This window comes from Myripristis murdjan, chromosome 5 (assembly GCF_902150065.1).
Source record: "Myripristis murdjan chromosome 5, fMyrMur1.1, whole genome shotgun sequence".
Lineage (NCBI taxonomy): Eukaryota > Metazoa > Chordata > Actinopteri > Holocentriformes > Holocentridae > Myripristis > Myripristis murdjan.
In genome coordinates, this window is record NC_043984.1 from 27179012 (window position 1) to 27192359 (window position 13348).

General features: G+C 41.8%; 2 protein-coding genes across 9 annotated transcripts; both read left to right on the top strand.

Annotated features, from left to right (window-relative positions):
- The first annotated feature begins 2680 nt into the window (after window positions 1-2680).
- Window positions 2681-4472, top strand: LOC115359373 (urocortin-3-like). Its single transcript, XM_030051810.1, has 2 exons — window positions 2681-2929; window positions 3671-4472. Exon 2 carries the CDS (start codon window positions 3685-3687, stop codon window positions 4060-4062), a length of 378 nt encoding a protein of 125 aa, XP_029907670.1. The 5' UTR covers window positions 2681-2929; window positions 3671-3684; the 3' UTR covers window positions 4063-4472.
- Window positions 4473-5660: 1188 nt separating this feature from the next.
- Window positions 5661-12914, top strand: cidec (cell death inducing DFFA like effector c). 8 transcript variants are annotated; one of them, XM_030051802.1, is made up of 7 exons: window positions 5681-5779; window positions 6505-6562; window positions 8312-8387; window positions 8581-8734; window positions 9473-9622; window positions 11119-11309; window positions 12350-12885. In XM_030051802.1, exons 2-7 carry the CDS (start codon window positions 6553-6555, stop codon window positions 12531-12533), a joined length of 765 nt encoding a protein of 254 aa, XP_029907662.1. In that variant the 5' UTR covers window positions 5681-5779; window positions 6505-6552; the 3' UTR covers window positions 12534-12885. The 8 variants fall into 8 exon arrangements, with proteins under 8 accessions (XP_029907663.1, XP_029907662.1, XP_029907664.1 ...); XM_030051804.1 differs by having other exon boundaries at window positions 5684-5779; window positions 6505-6534; XM_030051805.1 differs by having other exon boundaries at window positions 5697-5779; window positions 6505-6569.
- Window positions 12915-13348: the final 434 nt, after the last annotated feature.

The following is a 13348-nucleotide window of genomic DNA, read 5'->3' on the forward strand; positions in this document are numbered from 1 at the left end:
CTTCCTCTTTGTTCTTCTCCAGAGGGCTTTCTCTCTCTCTTTATCTAACCTACACACACACACACACACTCCTCCCTTTCTGGATTCTGCATTAAAAGAAAAAAAAAAAGTGTGTACCCATACAATATGTTCTTAGGAGGGGCACTTAGACATGATGCAATCCTGCAAACAGCTGAAGGTGATAGGACATATGGGACACACCTATGACACACAGGCACTTGTGACAAAGTGCTGCCAGCCAGCGCTACTTCCTTGACAGGCAGATCTGATAAATGTTATTTATATACTGTATTGTCTATCTATTACACTATCTTTATTATATGAAGTCTGTCATCAATGTATATGGTCAAATCCATCTATCAAATCCAAAACTTCTTCCTGAAAGGTACAATACAGAACATGAAAAAAAAAACATATTTTCATCATACAATGCTGTGAAAAAGTATTCCCTGCTGCCCCACCACTATATTTTATTGCCTTTGCATAGCTTAAATGAATGTTCAGATCCTCTCCCAAAAACAGATGTTACATAAAAGTCAACCCAAGTAAACATCAAGTTTTCATTTCATTTTTTTCTACTTAATTCAATTATTCTTAGAAAAAATTATTCATCATCCAATGCCCCTGTGTAATCAGCCACTTGGTTACACCACATTTAGCAGCAGTAACTCCAACCATACGCCTCTTATAGTATTTCATCAGTCTCTTGTATTACTGTGGTGGAATTTTGTCCTGTTCTTCCATGCAGAACTGTTTGAACTCTGTAAAATTTAGGGGTTTTTCGACCATGAACTGCCTATTACATCTCCTGCCACAACATCTCACTAGGGCATGCAAATTGTCCAGGCCATGCTAAAACTTTCAATTTTGTTGAACCAAAAAAATGAAAAGGAGACGCTGGGTGCAAGCAAGTCATCATAGTCTCAGCAAATGCTCTGACTATCAGTGTGAAGTTTATTGTGGACAGCGTTCGGTGCGTCCCTGTCATTACAGGGTCCATGATGGCAAAAAAAATCTCTCAGCTCCTCTGTCCATAGCCTTTTGGCAAGCATGAGGGGTGCATTCATGTTTTTCAGCAGTTTCTACATTTTTGCACTGCTATGAATAGCATTATTCCTTGTCTTTTGGCATCATGAACACTGACTGCAGCTGAGGTGAGAAGGCCTACAGAGCCATGGATTTTGTTCTGGGGCTTCTCTGACAGTGGATCATCCTGTGATTGCATGGTTGCCTGGAATAGTCAGAAAATGGGTCCATCAACATCCCAGTTCGAGGGCTTATGAAGTGTTTAGCTGAGTAGAACATCATAAGCAACCATATAAATGCTCATGCATTTCAAAACGCTGGATAAGAACACCTTCGCAGATGCCTTAAAATGCAATGCAGCATGATTTTACATCTTGCTTATTAAGGTAAGATTTTGGCAGGACAGCCAATCCTAGAAGGATTCACTGCTTTTCAAAACTTTTACAGGTCCCTGACTCTAGCCAGTTTCTGTGGCTAAGGTTCAGTCGGCCAATGTCCCAACCGCAGTGCTGGCATCCCACCCAAGCCCCATCAAACCCTGCAACAGGTCCAGCCACCTCGCTTGCCTCTGAGCTTCCCTCTCAGGGGCCGGCTCCAGGAGGTCCTACCTCCCAGGAGAGGATGGGGACATGGAGTCAGAATGGAGTTGTAGCCTGAAGGTCACTGGTGCCTTCTGTGGTGGAAAACCCAGAATTCAATGGTGATCACCATCAGTGAGGGAGGCGCATGGCTGAAGAGGGAGGTCTTTCAGCAGGGAAGAGCTGGACTCGACTGAGGATGTAGTTGCATTGTTGAGGGAACACTTTGAGCTTGGAGCTTCTAAACTTGGCCACATAACTGTGTCCTTGTATATGACTGTTGAGGTAAAGAGGGAGCTAAGCATAAAGACAAAACTCTTCTGTAGTTTCCTGGTACATCTAAGGTCACAAGCTTTGGGTAGTGACTGAAAGAATATAGAAAAAAGCCTAAATGAGCTCAGCCTCAGGGACAGGGTGAGGAGCTCAAACATCCAAGAGGAGCTTGGAGTAGAGCCACTGCTCCTCCATTGACAGGATCCAAATGGTTCAGGCATCTGATAGGATCCCGTTAGGCTATTGGTGGTACAACAACTTTGTAGTTATCTTCTCATCATTGCTCTCAGTCTGTAACATGTAGTCACATAAAGCTAAGTACAGCTGCTTGTCCATCCTCAGGTAGTTTTTACTTCTTTTTATTGTTGGTTTGGTGTAGATCAAGTTTAATGACTTAAAGTTCTTGAATGAGTCAGTAGTGATATACAGTGTTTGTTGTTCTTTCCCTGTGGCGACTCTGCAGTCACTGAGTCTGCACTGATGACTGACAGCATTTGAACTCATGATAGGAAAGTGTTTTCTACTAAGTGTATCTCCAATCTTTACTCAACATGATACATTTATATTTTTACGCTTTCTTGGTACTTGGTTTTGATTAATGGTTCTATGGTTTCAGTTGTGGCAGTACCGCAGCCTGAGGCATCTGATTCATAATAGGCAAACTATTGTAATTGCCATCACGTTATTTTTAGACAAAGAAACAGATAGCAATGAACAGACAGGAAATGAGATGAAATGAGGGGAGGGCGAGGGATGTAAAGATTTAAAAGATAAACAGAGAGGGGAGAGAAGGGGAAGAGTCAGTGTGACGGCAAAGAGGGACGTGGATGAAGACGGCAGAGTCAGGGATGAACAAACAGAAGTCAAGCTGAACATCCGAGTGGTTGTTCTTCCAATACCTGAAATAAAAGCTGGGAGACAGAAGACATCAAAGGATATCACAGAACTACAGACTACAAGTCACTGTCACAGCCCTGCCTCAGGACACAGGGAAGAAAGTGCCTTTCTGTCAAGGGAAGAAAGTGCCTTTCTGTCGGTCCACAGGAGTATCAGTAAGTTTTTGGCACTGATTCTGTTATTCTGTAGGAGACTTAAAGCATGCACAAGTGGCAACAGGATCATCAAAGATATGTTAACTGACTGATTCAACATACTTTTCTGTCTTTGATATCAGAATATTTTCAATCTACAAGTATTGCACAGTGAATTGATTTGTGAATGTGACTGATTTATGCAGCAGTTAGAATCACTGACATTTAAAATTAGTATGATCTGTTAGTGATGGAAATTAAATTGCATGCAATATAGTAGTAATTACCTTTTTTTCTGCTGAATTGCACGCCACTGTGCACAAACCATGGCTTGATTTTCAAGAGGATTAAAAACCCCGTTGTTGTATTGCTCTTTCATGTGATCTTTATCTTTATCTTTTTTTTTTTTTTTTTTGTTACTGTAAAGTGTCTTTACGTACTAAGAAAAGCATTATTTAGCATTATAAAGAATTATTTAATTATTATTATAATAACCTTCTTCAAACTTTGTCTTCACTTTGATCACCATCACAGTTGACCCCCTTATAAATGAAATGTGCAGTATTTAAGAGGTGGAATCAGTAGGAATGGCAGCTTTCATATGAATTCACCTAGTCAGCCTTCTTTTTTCTTCTTGTATATTACATGTGTATATTGCAAGGGGGAAACATCGCTGTTGTAGGACATAAAAGGGTTGAAACTAACATAACAGTGTGAAAAGTTTAGGTTTTACATCTGTCTCTTCTTATTCTTTCCTTACAGACAGACGTTTGACCATGAAAGGCATGCATGTGTGTTTATGCCTGGCTCTGCTGCTGCCTTGGTGTGTCCAGAGCCAGAGGAGCAGCCCTGCCAGTGCCAAACTGAGTGAAGACACAGAGAGGGACATGCTGGCAGTCGACATCCTAGGCCGTGGTGGTGTGTTGAACTCATTGCTTTGGCCAGAGTATCGCTCTGTACTCCGACAAGCACGAGCCCCACGCCCAGCGTCCCAGGTCCCAAAGAGAGCCCAGCAGGGGTCACGATTTGCCCTGTCCCTCGACGTTCCCACCAGCATCCTCAGCGTTCTCATAGACCTGGCCAAGAACCAGGACATGAGAACCAAGGCAGCAGCCAATGCAGAACTGATGGCACGCATCGGCAAGAGGAAATGAGGCCTGGGGTCACTGGGAACAGTCAGGGGTTCGATGGAGAAAATCTCCCATCACAGCGGAGTTAACTTTCCACCTTGTGACACTGACACCTGATTAGAAACAATGTTAGTGCAACAAATAGAGTCATAGCAGTCAGAGTCTGTCCCTTAGAGTTTAGTTTTATATTTCTATAAAATTATTTATTACATCATTCAGCATCACTCTGTCACTCTATGAACTGCCTCTTGAGGTACAATGAATTAGGAAGGATGATATATAAATGATGCCAACAAAATGTCACTGAAAACAACGGAAGATGAAGCTGGTCTTTTGTCTCTGCAGCAGTGAGCATAAAAAATGGGACAGAATACATGAAAATTATCATCATGATTTGAAATGTATTTGTTGTGTTTGTATGTGTCATCTTGAATTCAAAGGAGGATTATTAAATTAAATCCAATATGGTAATCATATTTGTTCTCTTGACTCTAATTCATTTCATTCTGCATTTATGTCAGGCGCTGTTATTAATTATAAGCATCACTAACCAATAAAGCACAAATGAATGGGCCGAGGCCAAATCGACCTGCGTCACCCACCACATGCTATCTGTGATAATAGGACAAAAGCTTGGGAAGGAAATTGACCTCTGAAAGAAGAAAAGCCGCTTTCCACAGATTTTTGTTTATGAATACTTGATCAATTTGATAAATACCTCATAGTCATTTTGAGCCTGATGTATTATTCAAATGAGCTCACCGTAAATTAACGTCTATGCCATGATTCATCTGTGCGCCTGCAGTGAGCGTGAAATGCAGAGCATCAGAGTGAAATAAGCTGCTCAGCTGCTGGGAGTTTTTATATTTTATATGGTTGTGACTGTGGTCTATAAGATACACCGTGCAAGCCTCCAATAGCAGTAAAGGACTGACAAAGACTGAGCACTGTCTTGTATTTAATTTTAGAAGCCACAGTAAAACTTTGAATGTCTTTCAGTGCATCTACTAAACGTTAACAAAAGTCATATACCACAGAAATTCCTATAGCCAAGTTACCTAATACCTAATTATTTCCTAATTCCCAGATTTCTTAATTAGTATTGTTTTTACTATTATAAAACAATAATAATTAATTAAATAACTACAATAAAATAAAAATGAACGTTTGTCGATGACGGTGGAAGCCTTTTAGAAATTCTAGATGCAGGTTTGACACAAGTGGAACAAAAAATAGGCTACACGTGCGACAACTCACTTCTCTCCTGTGCTTTTATCTCAGAAAAAGGTGAGAAGTAAAAGCTAAGAACCAAAATATAGAGGAGGAAAGGGGTAGGCGAATTCTGACTTTAATGTCAAAATTCATAGAAAATGGTCAGTAATCATTGGCATTTGAATTCTGACTTCTTCTCAGAAGCCTGAGATTAATGTCAGAACTCTTTTTTTCTTTTAATCTTAGAATTTTAGAATTTTTATTTGAGTGTGTATGTGTAACATCCTGGAGACCCTGGAGGAAAGGTGAACCCAGAGTGGCAAAAAAGGACGAATAAATTACAATAATTTAGCTGCTTGGGACCCCAAATAACACTCTCCAAACTTAAGTCTTCCATATGTCGCTCCTTGTTGAGGCGCTAATTGGACGTCCAGGTGTGATGCAGGTGCATGTTGTTGGTGTTAATTCAGTCGAGCGGACGACTCGAGTCAGCTGCTGCTGCTCACACCAAGGAATATACGGGGAAGAAGTAAGTTTCATTATTTTACACAACCATGTCTCGATGGCGTTTCCATTCATCGGGAATTCAGGCTAGAATGCATCTTATTGAACCATATTGGAAGCTTTGTTTGCCAATTTTGCATCTAACCCCTGTCTAATATACCGAGTAAAAGACTAATACTGAAGTGCACATGAGCCAGAAAATTTCACTGAGTTAATATTCAGGGGTTCCTCATTTTATTTATTTCCATGCTGTAATGTTACAATTCTGCAAAGGCAGGCTGAGTGTGAATGATGTGCTGCTGGCCTGTGAATGAAACCTTCAGGGTCACAGACTGGGCGAAATCATTGGCAGTGACTAATAAATTGTGTAACAGTAACAAATCCATCCCTCACACTAAGAACCTCAAGGGGACAAGATGGCAAAACTTGTCACGGTTGGTATGGATGTGACAACACACAGGTCTCTTCTGAGGGGGGATTTCATAAAGCAGGATTATATAAAGTTTGCTAGATAACTTATAAAATTATTATGAAATATCTGTTTTTTTCCCCCACGTGCATGACTTCATTATATTCCTAAATGCAACATTCAAGTCTTGATTTACAGACTCATTATCACCAGGACGTAACACACTATTTACCACAGTTTTCTGGCTTTATTTACTAATCCTGCTTTGTGAGATATCATCCAGATCCCCTGGACGCATTAATCATCAGTGATAGCACTGACGGAAAAATTCTGTTTTGCAGTGGGACAAGCATGAGGCCATGTTTTAACTGGTGAGCCATTTTGAGAACATGAATATTGGTGACTGGTGAGTAAGGGCTTTATTTAACACAAAAACAAGGAAAGACATTGTGAATACTCGCAGCCTTCCTACTTGTGGTTTCTTGATTAATATTACTCCTTCATCACAGAGTAAAATAGAGCTGGACATGTTGGACTTTGTCTATTAAACTTTTCAAAAGTCAGCAGGTTGAATCAGTGCACACAAGTGGTCTACCATCGGTTTTAGAGTGAGCTGTAGGCAAAACAGAGCCATCTCTCAGTAAGATTTTTTTTTTAGTATTGTATCATTTCCAGCTATTACAGACACCTGAGGTGTTTAAACATGCAATTTTAAAGCATTATAGTTAATGGACGAGGGCATAATCTGAATATGGGAGTGTTAAAAGCACTCTACACAGGACTTTTCATATACGCTTTTAGTATTGTGACAGCAGGTTGTTCTCCCATTCTGTGTTAGGGATGCTTTATATTTGCTCCCTATTGTCTTGATACTGTGGCATGCATTTAACTAATGGACCAGTGCACATTATTCCCCTGGTTTTAACTGTGCTTTGTCTTTAAATGGGCTAATGTACACAAATTAACTTGGGCCGCTGTGGCTTTAGTTGTGTAACATGGTGTGATAATGTTAGCAGGTCTGCCAATTCCTTGTCTGATGAGTCCTACTGAATGACGTGTAAGATGAAATGGTGGATTTGGAGAAGCCTTTGAACTGTGGCCTAGTTCTGGAAACCCTCAAGACTCACAAGACTCAGTGATCACACCACTGTCTTCTCCTTGAACTTTGAGTGTAGCCACAATTGGGCAATTATCACCTAGACACAGTTTGCATGTGTTTAGTCGTGTTTGGGTTCATGTAATGACTGTATTTGAGATAAGACTAATTTCTTTGTTGTGTTGAAACTGGGGCTTTACTTACACACACACCACTCATCCTCTGTTTTACACCATCTTTATAGTCACAAACCAATGTCTCATTTTAAGGTGCTCAGTTAGTGTAGCTCACACTTCTACCGAGAACAAATCAAAATCTACAGCTTTAACAGAGGAGGGTCAGTGGGAGTGTACACACAGAGAATTACTCAATAAAGCTGACGACTTGCAACTAGCACAACAGTAAGCAGACCAAAGGTCAGTGACCAAGTGGCGCAAGAAACAGGCAAGAATAAGTAGTCCGGAGAAGAGACGGCACATTATCGCTGCTGTGTAGTGATCAAAACCAAATTGAGAGCGGGGACGGGACTGCTGCGCGAAAAAGATTGTATCTAAACCTTTGTAAGTACAACCACAACTGGTAGTGTCAAGTGTCAGGTTTCTGCTACTGTAAAATGTTTTGTAGAACAACATCTGGTAGAATCCGATTTCTGCCACTTCAAAATGCATCGTAGAGCTTTGTATCTTTCTGTGAATCATGGTATGTGTGGCATATGGGGGCAGTTCAGTGAAGAAAAGGTGAATTTTGATTTAACAGATGAGTGAGTTATGAGGCTTTTAGTAACTTTTTTTTCTTGGTAAGTGTATACTTGAAGCCCGGACTAGGCTTGTGAATACCACAATCTGTCATTGTTTGCCTTTAAATTGTTTGCCTTAATTTTTGTACTTTTTACATGTAAATTTTTATCCACCTTGGGATAAAAACATTGAAGAAAATCGACTCTTTCCATCTAAGTAAGTTTTAGCAAGGTGGCAGTGACTCTGCTGGTGATCTGATGTACTGCAGCATTAAAAGGACTAAAAAAATCAACTGATGGCTCCTTTTGGTCCCAGATCTAGACGCTCTCTGCCAGATGATGGATTATGCCAAGAAGTCCCTCAGTCTCTTGACTCCAACCTCCCTCTCCAAGTAAGAGCACTGCTCCCTAAGTTGGAAGGAGATGGGTGAAGATAGTAATGTCTTCGGTCGTCACAACAGACATGCACAGTTTTGGGGAATACCAACAGATTTCATGTTCGCTTTTGCACTATTTAAAACGTGATTAGATTGACTTTAAGTGCCCCTGTGCCTTGTGTGTGTCTTTGTTCTTTCTTTCTTTCAGGTGTGTGTCAGCCAGCATGTCAGCGAGTGCTTCAGTCACCCAGCAGCTTCTGTCAGGTCGGGCTCCTCGGCCCAAGCCCTTTCGCGTGACAAGTGCTGACCGCAGTGTGAAGAAAGGTATCATGGCAGACGGGCTGCGAGACCTGATCAACAAGGTGAGGAGGAAGGAAAGAAAGCAGTGTTCAAAGAGAGGCATGAGAAGACTGAGGGTGATATGAGGGAAGACTTGAATGAACTTAAAAGGTAGAGAATACAACAAAGCTAAAAATCAGTTGCTGCTGAGGAGCAAGAAAAGAATGAAAGTGAGAAGAATGACTTCATTATCTTCATGATCTCCTGCCCTGATAAAAGTATTCTCAGTGCATAAAAAGATATTGTTCAGGAGCAGCTGTGGGTTTAATTAACAAACAATTAAATCTCATCATCATGACATCATGATGTTTGACCTTTTCAAAGAAAGAAAGAAAAATCGTTACAGTTGTTTACCTTTTTTTGTGGGGCAGAAAATGACTCAGACAGATTAAAGAATGGTAAGACAAAAGGCTGAGTGAGTCAGAGCAATGCAACCTGGTGACTATAGATAGAGGAATACATTACCATGGATGAACTGCCCTGTGACTCACTCGTCAATACTGCACCATCTGTGACGTTTTTTTGCATTTTTCAAGCCTGCCCTGATGAAAGTTTACAACACAGAGGTGCACATTCCCGTTTCTTACAGCAGAGCTTTCAGGAACCGCTCTGCTAAGCCCATGGTTTTGTAATGCTACAGTGAGCACATGGAGGAATATAGCAAAGATGCTGCTTCAGGGGTAACATGCATCTGACCCCTTGAACTGAGAACAAATTCACCCCCCTCACTTCACTTTCCTTTCTGTCACGACCCCTCGCAGGTCATGGACTCGATGAATGTGCCCTGTGTCAGTGCCATGGTGCTGGATGAAGACGGCACGGACATTGACACAGAGGAGTTCTTCCAGACGCTGCCTGACAATGCTGTCCTCATGGTCCTGGAGAAGGGACAGAAGTGGACCCCAACCTTGGTAGGAGGCGCCCTCCTTAACTCCTATCCACTCCTCAGGGTTCAGGGTTCTGCTGATTTTTGGCCATGCCAGGCAGTTAATTGCATTCACCAGGCATCCCGAGTCTAAATCAGCTCCTGTTTAGGTCGCTAAAATGTCAAGTACCTAAGCAGTTAAGATACTCCAGAGCTTGAGGGCTGAGTATGACTCTCCCAGGCTGTACACAGAACAGCCTTGTATCTCTTGCATGTCAGCCCACTAGGTGGCACTGTTGATCAGCCTCTGCATGCTGCTGGTCAACATTGTGAGGAGCGCTGTCTGCTGACATGGAGGCTCGTTCTCTGTATGTCATCTGTCATACCAGCGATGCTCTGATGTTGTGGCTGTAGAGACAGGAGAATGTATTTGCTTTCTGTAATTCACTAGCTATGAATATGGATGCTGCTTCTTTATCTGAGAAAAATAATAACACAATGTGTATTCAGTAAAATTTAATATTTATTCAAGATTCAAACTGAGTAGGAGGGTAATATGACAGGGTTATTGTGCCGACGCAACACGTGATGCTAACACCAGTTTTAGGTGCTGGTGTTCTCCAGATCCCTACCACTTAAAAACTAGAGCATAAATAAACTATTAGAAAACATAACATGACAAAAAGGATGACTGGGATGAGCAAACGTGCTTCCTGGGTGTCTTGCCCACCAAGATCTCAGCCTCTACCAGCCTTAACCCTAAAAAAAAAAAAAAAAAAAAAAAAATCAAAACCCAAAAAACCCTAATAATAACCTTATAACCTCATAATGACTTAGGCCATTTATCATTTAATTAGCTTAATTATTCCTTTATTACCCCCTCCATTTTTTCTCCTTTCCACATTCCATCACTTTCCAAGTGAGGAAAAATGTACAAATGTCTGTATTTATGTATACAGATTTATATAGATGTATAGCCTCACTCAACAGTTTTTTTTTATAGTTTTTTCTGACCTCTGTTTTTGCCTCGTGTTTATTCCATACCCACCAGTTTGACCTCTTGCATTCCTCAGTTTGTTTTTGTTGCTAGTTTCTATCTTACTTTATATAACCTCTTTTGACTGTTGTGTCCCTGTACTTGCCTTCACTTGTTTTGTAATCGCTTTATTGCACAAAAAACGGATTGGTTTTCCCTCATAATTTTTAGAGAAGAGGAAGGGCTAATGTTGATATGAATGTGACCTGAAGGTGTCATCAAATTTTAATGGTGTTCATGCTAAAGTAATTAGTTTCCATAACAATGATTAGTCCTCTCCCTGAATGTTTGCAATGCTAACCTCACACCAATCCTGCCTCATTGTCACTTTCCTCTCCCGGTGGAGCTGCCTCGGTCTGTATCGTGAGTGTCTGTTGTTGGATGACGAGACCCACCCAGCAGCTGTCTGTCACCTGCTCAGCTCACTTTGATGGTCGACCAGTGAAACTGCATGTATCTACCTCACTGGGCTGGACTTATGTATTGTCTCTCCCTCCCTCCTGTAGACCAGCCCTCCCAAGGTACAGCTCACTGAAAGCAGGCCCCAGCACAGGAAGGACGTGGCTAAGCTGACCTTTGACCTCTACAAGAACAATCCCAAGGATTTTATTGGCTGCCTGAATGTCAAAGCCACCCTGTATGGTGTTTACACTGTGTCGTATGACCTGCGCTGCTACGCTGCCAAAAACATGCTCAAGTGAGTGAAATAACCCGCTTAGTCTTCTTTGCACGAGTGTGCACATTTCTGCACTTTATGTAAAGCTCATTTTGGACTGTGTAACACACATTTTAGCATAGCAGATGACATGTGAGACCCTGCAATTGTGCACCTGCACTTTTATGGGTGTGTATTTAGCCGTGCAGACTGATCTGTATATTTTTTCTTCCATCTTTCTGTGGAAATTTTATTGTAACAATTTTTGTATCCCTTTTACTTGATATTGGGTTTAATCCGGTTGGAGATGAAAACTGTCAAATTTAGCTGATGTCCTACCCAATAAATTACCAAGCACATGATCTCATTTTGCAAGGCAAGCACCCAGCAACCGTTAATCTGTGAGACAGACAGTTATTTTTGTGGTTTATGTTACCAATGCAAATCATCTTTATGTACAGTAGACGCCAATTATTCTGTGTGACACCTGAGCACACAAATTTGTTTGCATACAATGTCATATTATAAGGTCAGGTTTTGCTGTGTGTACTTGTGACTGTCTGGGCGGGCAGAGGTGAAATGGGATGACCATGGAAGAACAAAAACACTGATTTCACTCAGATTAATTTTGGGAGGAATTATGTCATTGCTGCTGAGATCTTCTCCTTTTAAGCTTTAGCACTGAGCTTGTGTCAGAGGGGATTACATTTTGCAGACTCGTCAGATATGAGGTTTCTGTACTCCAGTTTTCTGCTTACATTGCACTGTAGCATGAGAGTCGGGGGGCGGTAATGACCATTATAAGAAATGCTCCTGATATGAGAACTGACCAATCTGAAGTCGTAAATATTTCCTGTCAGTCATTTTGTTACATTGTGTGGGTTTCCGTGCATGTTTATTTTAACAGTTATTCACAAAATTATGTGGAATGACTTTTTTTTTCCCTGTCAATAGCACCTGTATTTCTTCATCATTCAGCTCTTTGTGTGTGTCTATTCAAACGTTTCCAGTCACATCTCCAGAGATAAGAATCTGCTTTGGATGACCCATCATTCTCTCCTTTCTTGTCTCTCTGTTTCCAGGGAGGCGCTGCGGTGGACGATCTTCTCCATGCAGGCAACGGGCCACATCCTCCTGGGCTCCTCCTGCTACATCGAGCAGCTGCTGGAGGAGGAGGAACGAGCGGAGGGGAAGAGCCTGGCGCTGCCTCAGGAAAGCAAGATCAGGCAGCTGCAGAGCATCCTGTTGGGCAAGGTCTCGCAGTGACGCTGGACTGGAGCTGACCCAAAAACACTTGCACGCGCTGTCTGCTCTGAGATCACGGCGGCTTTCAGGATGTAGGAACAGAAGCGGTGAAGTGACACAAGGTTGATTGTCACGGTTACTGGAACAGGTGCTTCGTACCTGTCCATGTCACTTTCTTGCTGTACAGTTATGGAGACATGAGAGACATTGTAACGATCTCTTCTGGTGGTCATTTGCTTGCTCTGTTACATTGGTATATTTTCCCCTCTTGTGTGTAGAAGCCAGCACCACAGAAGTTATTCAACACAACGCACTTTTGCTGTAGCCACTGATGTTGTGATGTTATGTAATGCACTTAGCTTTTTTTTTTTTTCAGAGACAAATAAATAAATGAAATTATCACCTTATTTTATTTTCTTCCCTGAAAGTCCTGTAAGTCCTTTTAGCTGACCATTTGAGCGCACATTTAAGAGCATCCAAAGGAATAGCTGTGCAGTTTGAGCCCATTAGGCTGGCTTGTTGTGTGTGCAGTTCTTGCTTGGCGTAATTGGCACCAGGTCCAGCTGTCTCTCCCACGCTTCCCTAATTGTCCCCTGGCCTGCGCTGTCCTGTCAGCTGCTGCCTGGCTGTGCCTCAGAAGACCAGAGAGGGAAAATGAGGGAACAGGGAATGGCTTGCAGCTGTAGGGGGTGAAGTGACGGGGACGGATGCAAGCCATTATGCTGAGAGAAGAGAGCGGCTGATGGCTTCAGCTAGTGGCAGTAGTTCCACTTTTGCCATCTTGTCTAGAAAAGTGGTGGCAAAAAAGGTGTTGCAGCGGATTTTAGACATAGCTA

What these genes read in the sequence shown, in the direction of transcription:
- cidec (XM_030051802.1), top strand. An exon ending in AGAAGTGGACCCCAACCTTG is followed by an intron (nt 9,623 to 11,118) that starts GTAGGAGGCGCC and finishes TCCCTCCTGTAG; the next exon opens with ACCAGCCCTCCCAAGGTACA. An exon ending in GCTGCCAAAAACATGCTCAA is followed by an intron (nt 11,310 to 12,349) that starts GTGAGTGAAATA and finishes CTCTGTTTCCAG; the next exon opens with GGAGGCGCTGCGGTGGACGA.
- LOC115359373 (XM_030051810.1), top strand. Translation starts at nt 3,685, where the DNA reads ATGAAAGGCATGCATGTGTGTTTATGCCTGGCTCTGCTGCTGCCTTGG.